Raw genomic sequence first — 22521 nt, forward strand, 5'->3', positions numbered from 1 at the left:
GCATGCGGCCAAGAGCGCTTCATACCACCATTGCTCCTAGAATTCCCTGTAAAGTTGGGGGTAAGAGTGCAGACAACATGGAGGAGAAAGGCAATACAAGCTACTACAGCTGACTTCTCTCTTAGATGTTGGGGGAACCCAGTGGAGACCTGTTAGCTGCTGTCTGCCAATGCAGTTGCTCTTAGGAATAGCCTCTTGTGCATTTCCACTCAGCTCACTGAAGGCCACAGCCCTCCTGCTGGATTAAGGCTTTGATTTGCTACTTATTCCTCTCTGGCTTCTTCCTTTCTACTCATCAGGGGTCAGATCCTAGCCCTACTCTGTACATGGAGCTGGAATCTGCAAGATCCCCCATAAAGGACTTCTTCTGCATTAAAGGAAAGGGTGTCAGTGAGGTCACCTTGTGGCAAGTAAATGCAAGCCTATTCAAATAAACAGGTCTGTTTTCCCCTGTTCAGAGTCTATGTGAATAAATGAAATAGAGCACATTTACACAAAGCAGTTCAGGAAAATTTATCTATATTAAGAAAACAACACACAAGGCAGCCATTTTATTGAGTGATTTAAATAATCTCTCTCTTCCAGTTGCAAACTCATTCAGAGATTATGGGCCAGATCCACAAAGGTCTTAGGCACCTAAAACCCAGTTTTAGGCACCACTGCGATACACAAAACCCCTGTTCAGCTGCCACCTAACCCTGTAGACACTTAAACTCACTCAGTGATTAAATTTTGTCCCCAACTTTAAATTCACTTAGTGGCTAAATTTTTGCCCCAAAAGTTCCTAGGCACCTACCTTTCTACCTCTAAGCATGCACTCTGTTGTCTCAGGCAAGTTTCTGGATGTCTGTCTCACCTAAGCCTTAGTAAATCTTCAAACCAGAGGAAGAATTGGGCCACCAACTGCATGAGAATCACTGTATAGTCCAGTGGTTCAAGCACACACCTGAGATGTGGCATATCCCTGTTCAAATCTCTTTTCCTTATCAGGCAGAGGTGGGAATTGAATCTGGGTTTCCTACATCCCAGGTGACTACTCTAACCACTGGGCTAAAGATTATAAATAAAAGAGTCATCTTCCTCCTTTCCCCAGCCATTTTGTGTGGAGCTCCAAGTGCCCGAGCCACCTGACTCCAGGAAAGGCATTTCTGACTGTGTAATGCAAGCAGTGATAGATGCTTAACTCAGTGATGGCTCTGATTGCCATCTCCCAATGATGTGACCTCATCCAAGGCCATCAGTAGACCATCAATATGTATTTGTAGGACAGTCTCTGTGTCATGAGCTTGTTTGAAGCCTAACTGTGAGGGTCTAGGACATTATAGGAAGATAAATGTTGTTGGAGCTTAATTACAGGAACTGCCATGCTGGATCAAATCAGTGGTTTATATAGACAAGTATCCAGCACTGACTAGTACCAGCTGCTTCAGAGGAAGTTGCAAGATTATAGTCAAGGAATAATCTGCCTACTGAGAAAATTTCTTCCTAGTCCCATTAGTTATAGGTAGGTTTATGCCCTGAAATATGAAGGTTTCTAGTCCTTCCAAAACTCTTTATTTTTAATCCTTTCTGTTGTAACTTTGGATATTCTTATTATCCATATAAACATGCAGTTCTTTTTTTAATCCTGATCAGTGATATATTATGGCAATGAGTCTCACAGGCCAAGTGTGCATTATGTGAAAAAGTATTTCCTTTGATCAGTTTTAATTTGTCACATTTCACATGTCACAGAGTGGCTGCCCCCTTTAAGGAGAGAAGGTCGAGCTACACTTGTGACATACTTAACTCACTTTCCCAGGTGAAGAGAATGAGTAATAATGTCATGTGACAGGTGGATCATATGGCTAAATCAGGTTTTTGGGCATAGGTAAGAGAGGTCTGTAGAGAACCAGAAGGGAGACTTTAGGAGCCTATCCCTTAATAGGGAGCAGAAGGGGGGTGTGAGCAACCCTACACAAAGAATCTTCTTAGCTCCCAGGGACAGGGCCTGGGGAATGAAGAGAGCTAGTACCAAGCAGAGAGTCTAGAGAACAAGTTGACTGAAGAAGCCTCAACAGGAAGTTGTTCCTTCTGAGCTTCATGTTAATAAACCAGACCCCAAAAAGGCCTGGTGTTATTGGACATATGAAAGCTTTTGTGAGTCATCGAGGAGTCCAAGAGAAGAAACTGAGGCAGTGATGAGCATGATCCCAGACTGGGTTAGTGATGTGGTGACAGCTTCCATATTCCTGTATTGTGAAGGTCAATAGAATTTCCTGATCCACCTTCTCTATATCATTCATTATTTTGTACAGTATCATGTTCCCTATTTTTCATTTCCTTTCTAAGTGAAAAGTCCCAGTTTTTTCAATTTATCTTCCTATGGACATTTTTCAGCACTTCATTCTTGTCACCTGTCTCTGAACTCCTCTTTATTTCTACCATAGTCTTTTTGAGATGAGGTGACCAGAACTAAATGCAGTATTCCAGGTGATGATATTACCACTGACCTATACCAGCATTGGAATATTTCCAATATTATTCTCCATCTCATTCCTTAGGTGCCCAAAGACTTTATTTGTTTGATTGCACTTGAGCAGAGATCTTCAGTGAGCTGTCTACAATCTTGCCCAGATCCTTTTTGTGCATTGAGTGATCTGCCTGCAAAACATCCCTATAGAACGATCAGACTTTTTGAAAAGGTATCAGTCCCCCAAGCAGCTTCTCCACCTGGACTGCTTGATGATGAGTGTGATATTAAAATGTTTCACTGGGAGACGCACCTGCACAACCCTGGATCAGCAGAGGGCCAGGAAACCATCTTTAAAACATAACCCTTTGGGGCAAAATCTGAACTCCCTCTGGGTCAAAACTTCCACTGCCCGGCTAGGACAAGACTACACACCCACCACAGCTTTGCCTAAGGACTCACTTTGGCGCAAGATGAAAGAATCGGCTTCCAAAAGGACGGGGCTGGGGGGGGGGGGGGGGGAGAGAGAGAGATTTGGCAGATATCTGTGGATGACACCACCAAGCGGTCCCTATCCAGGGATTTTTCACTGGGCGGGGGGGTTGCTTCTCTCAGTTTTTTATATAGTGCTTTGCTGGTGAGAGACAGACACCCCCGGCCCCTCTCCTCTCCCGAGTCTCCCCGTCAGCATGCAGCAGCAAGCGGCGCGCTAGCCAGAGCCCTCCCGCGCTAGCCACTGGTGCCGCCCCGCCCAGCGCTGCGGCCCGGGGAAGGAGGCGGGGTGGGATTGAACGGTGGGAACTGAAAGCTCGGCGCTGGGTTTCCCTGAGTCCCGGAGACTCGGTACCATCCGGGGGGAAGAGTTTGCACGGCAGAAACCGTGCGAGGGATGAGGAAGTCGAGGGCGCAGCGGCCGCTTCTCAGGTTGCTTCCCCCAGCCCCTTGCCTAGCCGGGGCGTCGCTGGGTCCCGGGAGCGCTGCGCTCCACCTCCCGAGGCGGCCTGGGAAGCCCCCGCGCTGCCGGCTGCCAGCGCAGCTGCTCTCGGGAGTAGCCTCTCGGGCATTTCCCCTCAGCGCACTGTAGGCTGCAGCCCCCAGCTGGGGTGAGGCATCAATTTGCTGCTGATTCCTCTCTGCCCTTCCGCTCAGGTCCTGGCCCCAGTGAAGTTTCCCGGGATTTTTGCAGTGGACTTAAGTGGAAGCAGGATTTGGCCTTGACTATAACTGGGACTGTCCCCCACCCCTTTGTAGGAAGTCTCACCGCAGTAGCCTTCCCTTTCCCCTGTACTATGGAGAGTTTCTAAACCCTCTCTGCTTTGGGGGGTGCCGGTGTGTTAGGGCTAGTGGAAGTCACTTTTTTTCCACAGTGAAAAAGCTGGTCTTTTATGTAGTCTGTTCACTCTTTTGATATATCTGAGACATTTTTTTTAATCCTTGGTTTACCTCTCTCCAAAACTAGCACCCCAGATTGTGATCCTCTAAATTGGGGTGGGGGGGAATAATTCACTTGTAAGATCTGATCCCAAAGGTTTAAAAATGTGTTTAAATTGAGATGGTCAAGGACGTATCTGTAAAAGGTTGACCTGGGGTGTTAGTTTAAGTTTCCTTCAAACATGGTACCATTCTCATGCTCATTGTTTCACTTTTGTTTTGCTTCATAAAATATTTCAAAATGTTTATGGGAAAATCCGGAGAGAGAGAGTGCTATCGTAGTCGTGTTTTGTTTTTGGCCCATTTGCAAAAATACTGTATTTTTATTAATGAGATCTATATTTTTTTCCTTAAGGGAAAGTTAGTGAAGAAAGCCAGGTTATGATATGTCTGACATTGTATTCAGATTCTTATCTCTCTATCTTGTAATATGTATCTTGTAAAATAAGCAACTAGGCTTGTGCTGGCATGCATCTCAGAACATGTAGAGTGCACCGCAAAACTCAATCATGGGATCAGGATAATTCTTTTTATTTTAGGGTAGAGCATTAAGTATGTCTGAATATAGATTAGTGACAACAGGGCAGAACTCTTGGGCAAAGTGAAGGCCTTCTTTGAATTATATTTTTGGCCTCAAAATTAGTGAATATAATATTACTTGATTCCATGCCCTTATGTCTAAGATGAAATGTAGTATTGGCTTTATATCTATTAAGACTGCAATCCAAAGACCATATCCTGGTCATGTGGAGAAATAGATCTGATGACATTAATTAATATGTCTATTTGTCAAGGCTTGACAAGGCAGCGTAAATGACGATTCCAGGCTTGGCTTCTGCTCCTTGTTTTGCAGAAGCAGCCCATTCATTCCCTAGATGTGAAAGGAGTATGTTACTTTCAAACAATTGGCTTTGGTCACTGCATGAACTTGCTTTGTCAGGCTGTGCTGGGAGGCCCATCCAGTTCTTTTTGTCTGGATGTGGACCTATGAGAGAGATGAGGGACATAAGTTTTCTGTCTTTCAGAATTTCTCAGTCTTTCTGAATGTTGTAGCTACCACTTCAAAGGAGCATTGCTGTTTACCTCCATGAATTCTGCTGCACCTTTGCAAGACAAGGATTGTTACTGACAATATAGTAAGGGGGGGGAGGGACATCCAGAGTGAGAATTGCAAGCTGTTCAGAAGAGAATTTCAGAAATACTATAAACTAGAGTAGACGGAAGCAGAGCTGTGATAGTTGGCTTTCCAGTTCTCAAAAACTGGTAGCTAATAAATCCACTTGACCTTCCTTTATGTAAACCCCAGAATAGGTATGAAGGAGAAAAACTGGAAACCTGGGTACTGCTCCTCTCCGTATAACTCAGACTTCCCCCAGTTTATTATTCTCCACTTAACTTTGGGGAGGGTGTTGTGGTGTGTTTAATTTCTTTCTAAATGTTTAATATTAAAGGCATTAATTTTAGGCATCACTTCTAATTTTTTGAAAATTTGGATTCCTGTAGTTTTTGTGGTGTACCTGCATCTGTGTGTGTGTTCTAAAACAAGTCAGACATCTAGTATTTTGTGTTCACTGGTGTACTCATTTCAACACACAACTTGTGGTGAATAATATCCAAATGCGTGCACAATGAAGTGACTTTATAGATAATCATTATTATTTAAGAAGGGAAATTGTATTGCTCAGAGAATTGCTTATGTGTTACAGAGTCTATCGCCCCTTAGGCACTGGTTCAAACATAGGTCAATTTCAGAGTGAACAAAAGTCTTTATACCATTAGATGGTTATTGGGTGGTCCATGAAATAAATTGGTAATATGAGTCCAGTTTCAAAGGGACAGCCGGCCACATCCCACAAATGACTAACAGTTAGTGCTAGTTGCCACTCTTTTTGCAGTTTCAGCAGAGAGGTCACCAACTTGAATGGGCTAGGAGTTTGTTATGCTTTCCTCCCTAGAAGTGAGGGAACATTGGTGAGGTGCAGAAACTTGTATGGTACTTGTTCTCTGGACTTCAGTTGAAAGGACTGTTAATTTGGCACTTTTTACAATTAAACTATTATTCTGGGATCCAAGAATCTCCTAGTTTTTATTTATTTATTTATTTATTTATTTATTTTATTTGCTTCCTTCATCCTCCCAGGTGTTACATCGAGTATATAACCAAAGTTGCTAATAACTAGTATTTATTTACAGTGATAATAGTGATGGAAAATGTATTATACCCTCCCCCCTCCCCCCCAAAAAACCCCCACAAACAACTTTTTTTAATGAGAGCATTGTTTTTATATTTTTTAGTTTTTACCATAGCTGAAATTGATATGATTTTGGAGCAACATTCAGTGGTAACAGGCTAGATTAAAATGAACCTTTGTTACAGCTGACTTTTAACTGACTCTCCTCTTCTGTAGAATATCCAGTTTTTTCTTAATACATAATATAATTTGTGGCTAGTCTGTTAGGAAGCATTTTAAACCAAGTTAAATTTTGCTTACGCTAGTTAAAATAACTGCAGTTTGTTGTCTAAAAGGCAAGAGAAAATGAGTCCCTAAAATACCTGTTTTTCTCATTCTTACTATTTTAGAGATCTGTGGAATTTAAGGAAACCTTCTCTAAGATAACTTTGCTGCAGTTCTGGCCTTCCTTCTCAGTGTTGTGATGGTTTCAATTGAAGAACATTTCTGAAGAAACTGACCGGAATAGGAGTCGTCTTATCTTTTAAAATGTTCAAAATTCAGCAACGCATAACATCTAACAGGACACCCAGGAAAAGGCCATATAGATGTGACATCTGCTATAAACAATTTGAAACGCCATCAAAATTAGCTAGGCATTATCTTATACACACTGGTCAAAAGCCATTTGAATGTCATGTATGTCATAAAACTTTTAGACAGCTAGTCCATTTGGAGAGACATCAGCTAACCCATAAACTTCCTTTTAAATGTAACATTTGCCATAGGAACTTCAAAAATTTAATTACTTTCTTAAAGCATCAACAGCTTCATAATGAAAACTACCAGAATGATATTAAGCAAGCTAAAAAATCAGTGGATGCCAAGCAAGATAGGCTGTTGTATGGAATATTTCATTGTTCTGTTTGCCAGAAATCTTTTACAACAGAAGAGCGGTGGATGCTGCATCAGTGCACAAAGTCAGATCATCTGCACAGTGCCAGGAGGAGAAAGAAAACTCATGTGTGTGAAACATGTAACAAGATGTTTCCATCACGATCTAAGCTGGAAAGACACTTGCTGATTCACACTGGCCAGAAACCTTTTAAATGTTCCTTGTGTGGTAAATCTTTCAGGCAGTCAACACATTTGAAAATCCATCAGCTCACACATACAGAAGAGAGGCCTTTCCAGTGTTGTTTTTGTCAGAAGGGATTTAAGATGCAGAGCAAACTCCTGAAGCACAAGCAACTCCATGTCAGGAATAAGTCTCTTCCCAAAGTCCTTTACAGAGCAAAGACTTCTAAATACCCTAGACCTCAGAACTCGCTGGAAGGAAAAAGGGATAATTTTGAGAATGTTGATACTTATGAGTCCCTGGAAAATGATCCACTTGATGTTCACTCTGTTTATATTGTACCTTTTCAGTGCCCAGTGTGCGAGCAGTGTTTTGAAACAGAGCGGGTTCTAAATTTGCACAAATGTTTTTACCTGAGAGATGGCAAAAATTCAAACAGTGGCAAATCAGTCTACAACCACAAAGCCAACATTAAAAGTAAAGTCCTGATGAAACTCAAACATGCTGGAGAAAAGGCATCAGATTCGTCTCTGTCTGACAGAAAAAAAAATAAAACAAGTCACTTTAAAAGTTATGACCTGTTTGCATCTAATGAGCAGCATTCTGATCGGAATGCTTCCCCTAAAACTTTTAAGAATTATCATAGCAAGCTTGTCAGGCACAAGATAATTAGCAATAAAAAGAAAAGGACATTTGTCATGCCATTTTCCTGGCAAGAGCACCTACCAAAGCACAAATTAGAAATTAATTTAAATGGTATAATTACTGGTGAAAGCATGTTAAACATGGATGATTCAGTACATAATAAAGATGACTCTCTTTATGGTTCATTGGATGCTGATTTCTTTGATAATCCAGAAGCAGCACTTCACTGTGCTTTTTCAGCTCCTACTAAAAATATACATAATAGACACACAGTGTGTAAATGTGACAGATGTGAAAAAATCTTCCCTTCTTCATCCAAACTTCAAAGACATTATCTTATTCACACGGGACAGAAGCCCTTTGGCTGTAATGTTTGTGGGAAGACATTTAGACAGTCAGCTCACTTAAAAAGACATCAGCTCACCCACACTGAAAAGAGACCATATAAAAGCCCTGTTTGCCAGGTGGAATTTGAAAATCTGAACAAACTTTTTAGTCATCAGGGAGATCACATTGAATTTAAGTCTTCTCAGCCTGTGGGTTATTCCAAAAGGCCTTCACAGGCATCTGGCTTTCCAGAATTTGAGCTGATCCAGTCAAACCAAGCAGCTGAAATCAAAGTTGAGGTAGAGTCTGGGGACTTTGTTCTTGGCACCAGCAGTAGAAACACACTGCCGTATTTGTGTAGTAAGTCGTTGGAAACGGAGCAAAGCCATTACAGTCACTGGTATGATTTTTCTGGAGGTATGGAAAAAAGTGAAGCTATTAAAAAGTTTTATCAGTGCAGTGTCTGCTTTAAAACTTTCAAATCGCCTTCCAAACTTGAAAGGCACTATTTAATGCATGCTGGACAGAAGCCATTTGAATGTTCAGTTTGTGGTAAAACTTTCAGACAGGCCCCACATTTGAAAAGGCATCACCTTACTCACTTTAAAAAGAAATCCTAAAGATAAAATGGCTGCCAGAGTTCCACTGAGTGGGATAACAAACACTAGAAGGTATTTTGTGTTCAACAAAAGTGGATGGTGTCCAATGAGATTGTTTGTTTGTTTTTTAAAGTCTAAAACTTCTGGATTACATAATTATGAACAGGCTTACATTAGTTTGACTGGTTTATGGAAAGTGATTACTTATGTTAAAGAGATGACCTGAAGAAAGGTTAATGTACTATTTTCAGACTGTCTACTTATATATTTTGTGATGAATAAGGGTTGATGTTTGAAAACTTCCAGCAATGTTTTTTTTTTAAATTGTGAATACATGTAGTTATTGCATAAGTGTTTCAGCAATCTGTAGTGCAATATAAATCACATGTTTAAAAGTTGTGCCTCTTCCCCATCCAGAGGAGTTAATTCATGACAATATGCTTTCTGACTGCACCTGCCAAAAAGCAAATGTAAAAAGACCGACCTTGACCCACTTCACTTTGTCTCCATGTATGTTGAAAGCATAAGATACATGCTGCGCCTGGTCGATATTATTTTTCTTATGCTCCTGTTTGTTCTGCAGATCAGGTAATAGAAGAGGAAAAGGAAGAAGTGGAGGAGAAAGCCCAGAGGGAAAAATAACTTCCACAACAGTAACACGAGATTAATAGAGATAATACTTACCTGCTTTAAGATCTATGGATGAAGAGTGCTATGTAAGAGCTAGGTATTGATCATATGCACATTAAAATAACAGTGTTCCTGAGTCAGTACAGTCCTCTTAACCTCATTTGACTCTTCCAGTCTTGTTCCCTGCCTCTTCTAGCTTTTTGGGTCAGTCCACACAATATTCAAGTGGTGTTCTGCAAGAGAAGTGGATAAGACTCTTAATTAAGCCCCGGGTGGTGGTGGTGGTGGTTGTTGGTTTTTCTCTTCTCATATAATGATGTCATTAATGCACCCCCTTTCCACTCAGCCACCTTGTATCCTTAGTTCTTCTGCAAGGCCAAAATTTTGAGTAACAGCCTCCTTGTTTCCTGGTAGTGCACACTGCACAAGTTAAGGAAATATTCCTTAGGATGGGATAAGATGATAACTGACAAACAATGTTATCAGGAAGTCATATATTCCTTTATAACATGAAATAATGGGACTGTAAATGACAACTAGCTGCTATTAAGTAAATCCATTTTTATATTATTAAAAACTGTAGTTACAGTATGAATTTTCTGGTAAGTATTGGTATATGCCCACTTTTCCCCTTACACTGAAAGAATGCGTAAGCAAAAATAATTATGGACATGCTGGGGAAAGAGACTCTGAGAACTTGTAGATAAGAATGAAGTTAGTTTCCCCTCCCCCCCCCCCGAAAGAAAAGCTGCCTGCTAAAGTGTGTCTTTGTTGTGTAACTTCTCAATGCTTGAACCCTAAAGTTTCCAACTAACAGAAAATTGGTGAGATTCTTTTCATTGTTTAAGTAGGTCCAGATTTATTTAAATGAACTCTTTTTGACTTATATTTGCAGTTTTTCAAGTGATTAACCTAAGTCTGACAATGGCATAAGTTATATATTTGGTATGAATGAAGTGAGGATTTTCTCCTATCTGGAGATTGTCTCCCCCTATATGAGAGAGTAAAAAGTAGAAAAATGGTCTTGCTGGTATGATCTCATACTTGGCTATTGGTTATACTTTGACTTTTTTTTCTCCTCTCCTGTCCTTCCCGCCCACATTCTTTCAGGTTGTTTCGTATTGAAAGACAGAGTACCATAAAAAGTGTTTTGGAGGTGTGCTGTAGAGCTCTTTTGAAATACCTGTAACAAATCTTTTTATTTATGTAGTACTTTTATTGTGCACTTCATTTGAAGACTCTAGAGGTGTGAAGACCAACTATGTGAAATTTGATATGCAGAAGGTAAAAGATTAGATGTCACAGTAACTAACCATTGCTGCATGTTAGAACAAATAGGATTGTTTCTGAAACCATTTTTCCTGCTTTACAAAACAATAAACTTTTCAATACATGTTTATAAAGAACCCGACTTTTCATGTTTTAAAAAGTTTTGAGAGTCAGATTAATGACCTGAAACAAGGTTAAATTAAAGAGCACTGCTATTAATTGTATCAAACTTGATGGGGAGTCTGGGGAATACAACCATGGTAACTTCTTAATCTCTTTGTATAGACTTAATCACTCTAATGGAATATACAAAAGAGCATTTTAATAACTACTATAGAGATACTGGTATACCAGTACTTTATTATCTACCAGATACTTTATTTTCCCTATACATCTGCATGTATAAATATTATGGAGAGACAGTCTCCTCCCCCAAAGAAGGTAACATACACTTAAAATAAGTGTATTTTATCATTGATTTTTGCCCAGACACAGTTAAATTTTTCAAGAGTCCTTTCCTTTTCAAATTCTGCATACGTGATCTGTAGTCACTGGACAATTCTTTGCCCAAATTTGAGGTGATCCGAATGAGCTGGTTTTGATAGATGGGAGTGGGGTTCAGAAAAATGGGTGTCTACTCATGTTTTAAAATGAATGCTTTTTTTGTCATGCCTTATCTCAAAAATATTGAAATTTCTAGGAAAAGCTAGAGATTTGAAAGATCTTGGGAGGACTTAATACACAAGCCCAATTTTGAGATCAGGAAAGGCACATTGGGAAGTGTTATTTACTGGTTATTTTTGGAATCATGGAATAATTGTTAGGGCTCTAGTGAATGTTTTAAAAGGCACCAAGGGTCTTTCCCCTTGATTTAGTGGGAATTTTATTCGGCCCCAAGTTAGTGGTGAAGACTGAGGGACTGATTTTCCTCTCCTTTCTATACCAGTGTAATTCCATTAACTTTCAGAGGAATTGTGCAGTGGAGTGAAGTGGAGGATCAGGCTCCTAAAACTGAACTGGAAAAATGTAGGAGGGTGAAAAACTGGCTGTTTTGAAGTCAATGGCAACATTCAGATAGGGCCAGGACTTTTCCCCTGTGTCTGTAGGTCTTTTCCTTGCAAAGATAGCCTTCGGAGTGCAGACTTATGTCCAGGCATGTTAACTCTGCATTTCCATTAATTCTGGTGTCCTGGAAGTTTTTAAATGTAACCTTCATTATGAATTCCAGGCTTTCTAATGGTGGTTTAGTTTACCTTTTGTTTCTACTGGTGATGTTATCCTACCACAAACCTGTGGCAAGTGCACAACTGATATGAATTAGTGGCTGTCCCAAGGAGCAACATGGAAACCCATCTAAAGGAGTGTTCTGGAGTAGCGGCCAGCAGGCAAACCTGCAGGATGATAGATTCTGCAGGCTTCATACATGGAAACCAGGGGGAGGAGTGAGGTTGTCCTGGGGAAGCACAGATCCATTTTTGCTATTTTAAACATGCTTAAATCACACTTCATATTATTCATCAGTATGCCATGGTCACTTTGCATAATGCTTCACGGCAAATTCAAGTCACCAGTCTTTGAAGTATCTTTAGGAGCATAACAATTGTCCTTCTATTTCATGAAAGGGAACTCATGTCTAATAGTAATAAGCTGCTAGCTATTTAAAAAATAATTGCTTTATGCTAAATCAAGGGAAATTGTAAACAGGAAAACAAACAAACAATGGGTCTCTAATGTTAAAGTTGAGGTTTCCCCAGGGAACCTAGCAAACTACATGTTTGGCTTTGAGACAAACACACTTCATATAAGGAAAAGGACCTAATCTAGCACAAGTAGAAAGAGGGAAGAAGGAAAACTATTTTGAAAATACAGGTAAGTGTGTAATTTCAATTAAATGGATCTTGGCTTGTCTGTGGAATAGCACCAAAAGATAATACCAGACCAAAGAGACAGAATGATGCTGTAGCCTGGTGGTTAGGGCACCCAGTGGGGAGTTTGGAGACCCACAGTCCTGTCTCCTTGCTTCAATGACTGTTTATCCTTGATGGAAACAGCTTCAATGGGAGAGATTGAGGGAGCCCTGCATCAGGATATCCCATAGCTCAATGGTTAGATCATGCTCCTAAAGGGTAAGAAACCCTTGTTCAAATCCTTTCTCTCCCTCAGACAGAGGGGGGGATTTGAACCCAAGTCTCCCACATCCCAAGTGAGTGCTCTAATCACTGCACTAAAAATTATAAAATGGGCACCACTAGCAACAACTCCTCCTCCAGCTAGAGCTTGAATGGGACTAGATCTGGTAGGTGGTCTCTGGGCATGCCTACCAGATCGGGCCCTGCACAGTGGAGATCTAGGTATTGACTGAGTTTAGGCACCTAAAGGGTTAGGCGGCAGCAGCTGAGTGGGAGTTTTGTGGATCACAGTGGAGCCTGAAACTGGGACTTATGCATCTACATCTGGAGTCTAGGCAATTAAGTACTTTTGTGGATCTGGGCTTAATCCAAAACCCACAGAAGTTAATGAGACTTCAAATCTCAAACTGGGACTTCTGTTCTAATGCTCAATTACCTTGGTTTCCTTCTACAGTACATGTAAACCTCTGTAAATCTTAATCCTGCCCTTTTTACACACTTCAGTAATCCTTAGTGAGTACAGTGGGACTGGTCTCATCAGGAAGGACTGCAGGATAGCTCCCTATAATAGTTCCTTGTAGTAATGTGTCTTTAATGTTCAAACTGCCTGGGTCTCCTAAACTATAAAGAGGCTTGTGTTCATATTAGTAGTTGCACGGGATTTTTAAATGGTGAGTTATAACTTAATAAACTGGGTTTATGCTTTGATGGCTCTGGGTAATGTATGTCTGAGAGGCAGTCGTCATAAGGAAAATTGAATTACAGAGTGACTTTTTTTTTTTATTACCAGCTACATTATTTTCTCCAGTCTGAGTGGATAAATTGTACTACCTTATGTGATGACTATGTAATGTTTCTCTAGTAGCTTTGAATAGCACATTTTTGTTTTTTTCTAATAAAATTGTAAACTTTTAGTGCTCACAATGAAGAATTAATAATGTTACAGTACCTTGAGCCAAGAAGCCTGTGTGCAGGCACAGTGAATGCTTCCTTATTTAAAAACCTGAGTCTTGACCTGAGACCTTGTCACTATGCCAGCCCTGAGTCCCTACATCTCTGCTAACCCTGCCCTCTATCTCCCACCATTCCAGTTCTGTTCCTTTCAAAGATCTGTGAATGTACAGTAATCCTGAGCTACATACCTGCAAGATTGCAATATATCCTCCCATCCTGCAAACTTGATTCTGCTTGTGTATCTGACTCCTGATCTACATACCCCTATCTTTCCAGTTCTTTCCTGCCTACCATGATTCTGCTAATACACCTAATCTGGATCTGCAGAGACCTACCATTCCAGTTCTCCCCACACCTGGCTTCCCATTAGCTTCCAACACACCTATAGCTTGATCCAAATTGCACTGAAGTCAATGAAAAGATCACCACTAACTTTAATGGATTTGGATTCACCTACAGTCCTGATTTGCAGGCCCTCATCATTCCAGTCTTGGACCTTTTGAGCAGAGACTAAAATTTTGTGCTGAACAGTTGTTCACAATTGTAGTTTTGTGATGTGCAGAAAGTAGGATGAGGTCCTCAAATTCCATTTTACTTCGAACATATGGGCATGCTCCTACAAACCCAATTGAGTATAATGTTGTTATGAATAGTCCCAGTATTGTCCTATTCAGTAGTATGTGCACAATTGGGTCAAATTATGATAGAAATCCATTGTGCCACTGTGACCGGAGTCCCAGGGGAACCACATTGAGGTTAATTAGGGCAAACTGCAAAGAATGGGGCAGGTAATCCCCAAAGATGGTGGTAATTTCAGAATTTAGATCCATCAAGCTAGCCTCAAAACAGCTTCTACAATACCTGACTGGTTACCCAGAAGCCAAAACACAATTCTCTTAAAGCAACCCAGGCTTAGGCCTTCACCCAGACACCCAAGTCAAATATGATGAGGATTACTGAAAATCTTATTCATCATATAAGTAAATTCTACCAATCCAAAAGACTCATTACCTCCCAGGTTAATGAATATTCTGTATCTTCCCCAAATACACACTCACGGACAATTCTTATTAACAAAACTAAAATTTATTAAAAAATAAAAAAGAGTGAGTATTGGTTAAAAGATCAGTATACACACAGACAGGAGTACAGTTCTGAGATCAGATTCATAGTGGAGATGGTGAGCTTTGTAGTTGCAAAGAATTCTTTCAGAATTAGTCCATAGGTTATAGTCCAATGTTCATATTCAGGGTGATCCAGATGGGACTGGAGATCTCATTCTTATGACTCAAGCTTCCCCTGCATGAAGTATCAAGCAGATCTGAGATGAAAGGATCAAGTTCCAAGAGTCTTATACAGTTTTCTAGTAGTCTCTTGACCATTCAGTCCTGGGTGAACAAAAGACTTTTGATGTAACCTTCTGTTTCCCAAACATCACCGGTAATCAACTACATGGATTAACATAAGGTAATTTATCCATTAAGCAGTTCATATACAGTTTACCACAAACTTTAAAGAGACATATAGATAATGACATTATTTCACCCAAGATTCATCTAAATGTTAATATTCCCTTTTGATCTCTGAATCAATAGCTATAGTAATAGACAGGAACTGTGTTTACATGGCTAACATCTAACAAGATATAAGTAAACACATGCAATTATGATCACCTCTAATTTTCTAACAATACAGGTTTACATTTCAAAGTTCTAGCCTATCTAAGATGGAAGGGCCCTAGTTACAATTTACATACTTTTCTAACATGTCCTTTAGCCTATGAGCTGCTTAACCTTTTCTGGCCATGTGTCACAGCCACCTAGCCCCCAAAAGTGTTAGTTAATTTTTGAGTTAGTTTTTTAGCATGAAGCAAGTCAATATGACAATTTTTTGTAGGTACATTATCTTTATATATCCTGGGTCTTAATTATGACATCTGTGAAGGTGGAGAAAAAAAATCTTAAAAATTAGTGCAGTGGTTCTCAACCTGTGATCTGCAGATTATGTTTAAGGGGTCTGTGAAAGACTTAGACTGAAAACTGACTGAATGGAATTTAACTATATATACAGAAAATAGCTTTCCAAAGGGGTCCACACCTCCATTTGAAATTTGTTAGGGGTCCACAAATGAAAAAAGGTTGAGAACCACTGCATTAGTGCATCTGATACTAGTGCAATTAGCAGAAGGAAAATGAGTTAGTTAGTAATTATCTGTAATTGGTTGTTTGCACTATTTTAGTTTATAACCTAGTGGAAGACATTTTTCAGTAAGGGGAAATTAAGTATTAAGACACCAACTCAAAATACTTCATGCAGATGTCGCTATTTCAAGTAAAATTCCTTTTATTTTGCATTTATAATTCTTCTATAAAAATTTACTGCACCACATCTAAAGTCTGAAGAATATGGACAGTGTCCAGTGACCTCATTTTGACCAGAGTTGTAGGTAACCATTTGCCTGAATTGAAAGAGCCTGGCACGTACGTGTGTGTTTCTGTTGATCTATCTAACTCCAGATGGGGCTGTCTGGAAGTCCTGCAGATAGCTCTGAAGCAACTGAGGGCAGCTACAGACCTCGCCTCAGCACTCTGAATTTGTTCCAGCTACCATGTGCAAAGTGGCATTCTTTTTTTTTGTACTTCAGTCACTGCTTCAATTTGCTATATGACCTGTATTCCTTTCTGTAGTAGCTGGCAGGAGCCAAGATTGTAAATCTGCTTTTTGGATGACTTTGTGAATAGCCTCAGCTTTCCATACAGTTTTCCACTGTAGCACTGACAGCAGGGAGGTGATTTGCCTGAGTATGTGTTCTCAGTGATGAAGGCCCCATATATCTGCATGAAACAAATGTGTCCCAGTATCTTTTTCAGAGAGATGCGTTTAAGCTATGGGAATTTTAGTTGAAGAAGGACCAGTCTGATAATACTGTAGTGTTAGCGTAGTTTCAGAAAGCAAGTGGAGGATATTAAATGACACTTCATGATTTTATTTGTTAATCTGATGCTGAAAGGAGTGGTAGTGGTCTGAGGGGATGCCTGCTAGGACTTGTTTGCCTGTCAAGGGCCTGTATAGTAAGGGGTGCTCGCTCAGGTAAACCTCAGAACTGCTGAGTCCCTGACCATCAGGGAAGACAGCCATGGTTACCTTTGGTAGTGACACCAGGTTAAATTGGATTGGTGCACAATGAGAAACCTTATGGCCTTATAAAATGGGAGGTTGGGAGTGGACTTGAAAGCTCCTTCACAACTGACTTACTGCCAGCTTTTTCTTCTACATCAGGGTTACTCTCCCTTTTGTCACTCCATGGCTAGCTTCTGGGGTAGGAGGAGGTAAGACTGGCTTCACAAGGAGACTGGGCCTGTGAGTCAGTGGGAAACTGGGACTCGAATGGGGAGCTGAAAGGGGAGACTGGGACTGACTGTGCACGATGAGACGCCTGAGAAGTGGAGATTGTGACTGAGTAGGCAAGGAAAATGGATCTGGGGAGAGGAGGCAGGGGTGGGGAACAGAAACTACTGGGTAAAGGACAGGTTGTAGGGGACAGGGCAGAAGGGATCAAGCTTGTGGGGAACAGGCAGAAGTCTGTAACTAATAGAGCGCGTTTTCTTCTAGAGCCAGGAATGGAACACAAGATTCCTGAGTCTCAATATTCCTGTGCTGTGAGCAAGTATCTGTGAAACTCAGTGGCAAAGTATGTGTCTCATCTCCCTCTAGTGTTGGTCCCCATAGAGGATGACAATCTACTCCATTAGCTCAAGTGGCAGAGGTCTGTGCTGTGAATCTACAGGTTCCAACCCTGCTGATGAACCATGTGGGTGTCTATGATGCCAGATGATGGAATTTCTGTTGTTTTCAGTTTGCTTTTTAAAAAATATAAAAAAGTACACACACATATTTATGTTAAATGAACATTCAGTTTGCAAAATCAAACACTCAGAAGTTAGAAAATGCCTGAATTAAGGTTGCCTGTGCAACTTTAATTCAGCCCTCTGGTGTGTATGCATTGTGATATAGTCTTTAATTATATGATCACATATTATTTTTTCCACAGGATCCGAGTCTCATTCAGTGCATGGTACACAAAGTGCTAATTTGATGAGCAGCTATTCCATATTTTGTTTTCTCATTGTTCAGTGCATGGACCTATACCTGATTTACTATACACCACTCAAACCCTGCTCTTAATACAGAATTAATTTCCTCATGGGCATTTCTATGTCACTAAGGGCTATTGTATTTGAGTGATTCACAAGTATTAATGAATTTATTTTCACACACCCCTAAGAGATGAGGGGGTAGTATTATCCCCATTTTACAGATGGGAGAATGAGTCTGTGACAGAGTGAACTGAGTCTGTGACAGAGGGGTCGGATTGGGGGGGTCAAGCATATCAAAATCCAGGCAGTTGTAAGTGGTCCAGTTGGCTCCAATCAACCATAATCTCCTTAGAGGCTGCTGGGACTAGCAGAGGTCTGGGACCTATATAAGGCAGACCCAGTTTATTCCAGAGGGGGCAGGAAAAGAGAAATTTTAAGGGGTGTACTTCCTAACAGATGATGTAGTGGAAGCTGGGAGTGTGGAGATTGACAAGTAACCCAGGAAAGCTAAAGTGGATCCTAGGAGCAGGGTGGAGACCCTTGCCAGATCCTTGAAAAAGAAGGTACTGAACCAGCGAGTGTTTAGGCATGAATTGGGCTGGGTCTTGCCTCTTTTTAAAGGTAACTTTAACTTTGGTTTCCTGAAAAGAAAAAAGGTTTTATTTATACTTGAGAAACATGGAACATACAGAACTTATAGAACCTAGGACTAAAAGTAAAAGGGGTGTTAAGGGTATCTGTACTGCTACTCTTTTGTTGTGTGTGTTCTCTCTCCATTTTTCAGGTCATCCTGGCCAATCAGGCAATAATCTGGTGGTAGAGGAATTGTTTATACACGCAGTTAGTGCACAGCCAGCTGTGGTGTAAATCTTCCTTCCACTAGTCCCTGCTGTGCAGTAACTGTCTATGTGTACTCTGCCACTGTGCACTAAAAGTTCCTTAATGTGCTTTGATCTACCTCTGTGAAAAGTTTGGTTTAAGTGACAAGACTAGCATCATATAGGAATTCTATGGTAGAGGCAAGGGTAGGATCCAGTCTTCAATGACCATAAAGATGAAAATGTCCTTTCTCTGTCTGTAATAATCCCCTGCCTCATTCACTGTACACCTTCCAACTTCTGTAACAAGTGAGTTGGGGTCCTATAGATAGCTTCCTTCACACACAACCCTGAGTCATCTCAAGAACTGGTCTGAATGGGGCAGCCGTCTTGTATAAAATATAGTATGTGAACATGCAACTAAAAATGTACTATAATGAATTTGCACGGGGGTGGGGAGAGGTGAACTAAGATTTCACAGGCAGTCTTGATTCTGCAGTGTTGTTGTAGCCATTTTGTAACCCAGGATCCAAGAGACAAGGTAGGTGAGGTAATATCTTTTATTGGACCAATTTCTGTTGTTGGAAGAGACAAGCTTTGGGGCTGCACAGAGCTCTTCTTCAGGTCTGGGGAAGGAAATCAGAGTGTCTAAGCTAAATATAAATTGTGACAGATTGTTAAGCATAAATCACTTAAGCTAAGGAGGGTTAGATTGTTATGCATAAGGTGTTTACACGTGCTGTAGGACACCATTTAAAATGAAGTAGGCAATGAAAAGTTAGCAGGCAGTGCGTTGAGTTACAAATTGTAATGAGCCATAAAACTAGTGTCCCTGTTAAGTCCATGGGGGTTTTTTTGTGTTTAGCAGAGTTCTGAATTTAAGTTCTCAGGCTTGCCTTTTGAAATTGTTGTGCAGGTTTCCTTTAAGGATGAGGACTCAATGTTGGTTATCGAGTGATCACTTTGTGAAAAGTGTTCATCCTTGGGTGATACTGTGTTTTTATCTTTTATCATTTTTCTGTGTGAGTTCATTTGAGAGGATAGTGATTGTCTAGTTTCACCCACCTAGTAGTTGTTGGGGCATTTAATGCACGGATGAGGTACACCACACCTTGTAATAGGCATGTGTGGGACCTATGATTCTTGAAAAGTGTGTTGTGGGGGGTATTGATCATCATAGTAGCGGAGTTGAGTTGGTGTGTCCTCGTCTGTGGTGACCTTGTTTCTGACAATGAACTTGGTGAGGTTAGGAAGCTGGTCCAATAAAAGATATTATCTCATCTACTTTCTCTGTTTCAATCTAAATTCTGGCATTTTCTAACTCTTTAGTGTTTGACTTTGGAACACTAGTGTTCCCTTAATATAATTTGTGTACAACATGTCTATGAGATAATTAAAATGACAGTGTGCCATTTTCATGCTCTTTTGAGGACTTGGTCTAAAATATACTCTGGATTTTGCTATTACACAGTAACTAAGAAGTATTTTCCACATGTGTACTGAGACAGATCATAAGATCCAACAAGGCTGCCCTATTATGGATGAATTCTCCTAGCACAGAGGAATCCCTGATAGGCATAAAGCCACCATTGATGCCACCACCTCACAGACTCTAAGGGGCAAGAATAGCCAGAATTATACTAGTGAGCACTTACAGTAAAGTTTTTGGCTTAAACTATCCTTTCAATCTCAAATTATTGTTTTTGGAGGAAGTGTACCTCGCCCCCATCCCTCCTGGGAAGTTACCATATAACTGCATGCTTTCTTGCACCTTCCTTTGGAGTATCTGGTATTGACCACTGTCCGACACAGGATTCTGAATGAGATTGACTAGTGGTCTGATCCAGTCTGACATATCCTATGTAATGCCCGCTGAGGAGATATCACAAGCTAAGAAAACTAAAACAGTTCTGAGGCTGTTCTAACTTGAGCTGGAAGCCAAATCAATTCATAGCGTTGGGGAAGCTAAAAGTGGCATGCAGTAACGTATGTTCCCTCCCTCTCATTGGGTGTACCCCTCACTCCTATGGCCAGGGGCGGCTCTATGTTTTTTGCCACTCAAAGCACGGCAGTCATGTGGATTCGGCGGCGTTTCTGCGGGTGAACTGCCAGTCCCGCGCCTTTGAGGCTGGTGCCTGGAGCCGCCCAAAAGTTTTGCACAAAAGAATCAAGGGCAGAACACTGCCCAGAATGTGTCCTACGTTTTTATACAACAAACCAGAACATCGCTGTAGGCTTCTTTACACTTGAAAGTTCTAAATATTTTAAGACGCATCTGTTACTAAACTGAGGCATCATGTTTGAAAGTACCCACATTCACTATTTAATGAGATATACCCAGAATGAAACTACTGGAATTAGACAAATACTGTACACACATCAGTGAAAACAATGTGACACGCGACTGAATTGGAATAAACTCAGTAGTGGCTGTTTTTCTGTGGGTACTGAGTCCCACAAAAATAAAGTAAAACCAAAGCTTACGAGATGGGGAGCTGGTAGCACCCCCTATTATTAGGCTGCCTAACACTTTCCAATATAAAAGATTCTTGTGACTTTTTTCAAGAAGTTCTAATGCCTGCCACATATGATCTCAGATTACCTGGAGCTGGTTGAGCACATTTATCCATCAAGTTCCACAGACAGGATTCCCCTGTGGAGTCCCTGCCCCTCCTAAAAGAGAATGTCCCTCTCCTTTGCATATTATTTAAATAACATTCTCTTTCTCCAACCCTTTCCCCCATCCCCTCAGTACCTGTTTCAAAAGCTCTTTGATGTTATTGGGCTTTCTTGATTAAAAACTGCTGCATATTGGTAAGCATTTTCCTTCCAAGATTAAAAAAAAAGTGTGTGTGCATGTGTGATGGGCTTGTCCTCTTGAATATTATCACATGTGGAGTTCCCTTATACTGAAGAGCTTCTCAGAGGGATGCCCCTCAAAGAACTTGTGCTCACGTATAATTGTGAACAAGATAGAGCTAGAAGCCTACTTTAAAGAGCACAAGTCTTCTGGACCCTTCAGGTAAAGGATACTAAACAGATGGCTTAAGTTGAAACTCAGTGAAAATCAGTTTGAAAGACACTTGTTGTCCATTTCTTTCTGAAGGAGAAGATTGAGAATTGTGGTGAAATTAAAAATGGGATCCAGATGAATTACCATATAAAGACATCAGCATAGTGGTTAGTTGGTTTTTGACTAAGCTTAACATTTCTTTAGTCTCCTGTGCACCATGGAAACATGCCTATTACAAGAAAGCATCCTGTATTATTGTAAGTAATATACCATGGAGGACAACACGTACTGACAGTTGATATTTCTGGCACCACTAAGGATTTCTGTTGCTGCCACTGAAGGATTATGGTATTTTAAAAACTGAAACAAAAATTACCAATGTTTAGACAACTCATAAAGCAGTTTACTTGGCTGGGATTAGTGTTTGCAGGTTCCACATCCCCACATCTTCCTTTAGTTGTTGTTGCTGTGGAAAAATACTGATCCCAGAAGTCTCCTGCTTGCTGTGTAGAAAATATTTTGTCTGCTTCTGTTTCTTTACGGCAAACATAATACACATTTTGAATTACTCTCCCCACCTCCCATACTTTATTTTAAAGGAACTGAAATCAGATGAATCTTAAGTGGTTTTTGAAATATAAATTGTTTACATTAGAATGTCTTGATGTCACAGTATTATCTGTTTACTGAGAAGGGAAATATATGCCCCCCCCCCCTCAAGTTAGTCTTATAAAACTCTGTTCCATAGATCTGCAGTGAGTTGCTAAAAACTATTTTCAGGACTCTGTGAATGCAGGATTCCCAGGTTCATATAATTATTTCACTACTATTGATCCTTTTTACCCAACAGGAAGATTCCCAGTTTCTTTACATCTTTGGTACAATTTTGTCATGTTACATTAAGTAAT

General features: G+C 40.5%; 1 protein-coding gene across 6 annotated transcripts; it reads left to right on the forward strand.

Moving 5' to 3' along the window:
- Window positions 1–1878: 1878 nt before the first annotated feature.
- ZNF770 (zinc finger protein 770) lies at window positions 1879–10739 on the forward strand. Of its 6 annotated transcripts, none has more exons than XM_065593245.1 (3): window positions 1879–2201; window positions 2544–2684; window positions 6465–10739. In XM_065593245.1, the coding sequence occupies exon 3, from the start codon at window positions 6604–6606 to the stop codon at window positions 8722–8724; it is 2121 nt and encodes a 706-aa protein (XP_065449317.1). In that variant the 5' UTR covers window positions 1879–2201; window positions 2544–2684; window positions 6465–6603; the 3' UTR covers window positions 8725–10739. The 6 variants fall into 6 exon arrangements, with proteins under 6 accessions (XP_065449317.1, XP_065449316.1, XP_065449318.1 ...); XM_065593247.1 differs by lacking the exons at window positions 1879–2201; window positions 2544–2684 and adding an exon at window positions 3201–3376 and having other exon boundaries at window positions 6465–8521; window positions 9287–10739; XM_065593244.1 differs by lacking the exon at window positions 2544–2684.
- Window positions 10740–22521: the final 11782 nt, after the last annotated feature.

This window comes from Chrysemys picta, chromosome 4, assembly GCF_011386835.1.
Source record: "Chrysemys picta bellii isolate R12L10 chromosome 4, ASM1138683v2, whole genome shotgun sequence".
NCBI classification, from domain to species: Eukaryota; Metazoa; Chordata; order Testudines; family Emydidae; genus Chrysemys; species Chrysemys picta.